The 985-nt window shown below is 58.8% G+C and overlaps 1 protein-coding gene across 1 annotated transcript in view; it reads left to right on the top strand.

Annotated features, from left to right (window-relative positions):
- Window positions 1-508: 508 nt before the first annotated feature.
- SLC22A2 (solute carrier family 22 member 2) overlaps window positions 509-985 on the top strand; it is a gene marked incomplete in the record, with an annotated part of 37,808 nt that continues 37,331 nt past the window's right edge. The window contains 1 exon segment of the mRNA XM_027773356.1: window positions 509-978. Within this exon segment, the coding sequence (XP_027629157.1) occupies window positions 824-978 (155 nt within the window).

Below are 985 nucleotides of genomic sequence, written 5' to 3'. Positions count from 1 at the left end.
GGTGGCAGCTTCACAATGCATCAGGGGCTCTTGTCCACTGGGAAAGCAGATTGCCTGACTCTCCCGTGCTTAGGTGTCCCCAGCCCCATCCCGAAGAGACACCCGAGCACAGCCGTGACTGGGACAAGTGGGCTGACAGCGCTCCTGCCTGCCTTCACACCCAGCCTGCCCGCGAGGCGAGCATTTCAGTCTCTCCTGGTCAGCGGGTCTAGGGGCAACACTTCGGGACAGAAAGGCAAGAACTACAGATTGCAGTAAACACTTTGAAGAGGATCATAAAGTCTGAAAAAAAATCAAAGCAAACAGTGGCTGCAGGGGTCCTAGCACACTTGTTTGGAGAAGCCCGGCCGTGGAATTTGCCATCCACTTTGAATCCGGAAGAGGGTCCTGACCCCGGGACTCTGATCCCATTACACTGCAGCGTGCCCTCCGCTCTGGGAGGAGAGGGCGCCTGCTGATAGGAATGTATTAATTTCCCCGACACTCGGTGTGCAGGGAGATTAGCGGGCGGTGACATGTGAACGCACTCAGGTTCCCCCGGGGAATATGGAGGAAGGGCTGTTTGTGGTGCCAGTGTGAGGTGGCGACAAACGCGTGGAGAAGATGTTACGCAAACGTGACATCTGGCCCTCGGAGCTCCCAGTGCGCTCCGCAGAGCCGCAGGAGCGGACAGCGGGGAGGTGCAGTTTGAAGTGAGCCGAGCACGGAGAGGCGTGCGCCCGAGGCCGCCGCTGGCTCAGGTCAACTCTCACCCTTGGACTTTCTGCCCAGAGCTGTGCTCTCAGAGCGCAGGGCAGCCCCAGGACCGCCACCTCCAGCCACCATGCCCACCCTGGATGATATTCTAGAGCACATTGGGGAGTTTGACTTTTTCCAAAAACAAACATTTTTCCTCTTATCCCTGCTGTCGGCGACCTTCGCCCCCATCTACGTGGGCATCGTCTTTCTGGGTTTCACCCCCGACCACCGCTGCCGCAGGCCGGGG

This window comes from Tupaia chinensis, unplaced genomic scaffold (assembly GCF_000334495.1).
Source record: "Tupaia chinensis unplaced genomic scaffold, TupChi_1.0 Scaffold000346_1, whole genome shotgun sequence".
In the NCBI taxonomy this organism is placed as follows: Eukaryota; Metazoa; Chordata; class Mammalia; order Scandentia; family Tupaiidae; genus Tupaia; species Tupaia belangeri.
Note: the sequence above shows the minus strand (reverse complement) of the source record. Positions and strands in the feature narration are given on the sequence as shown.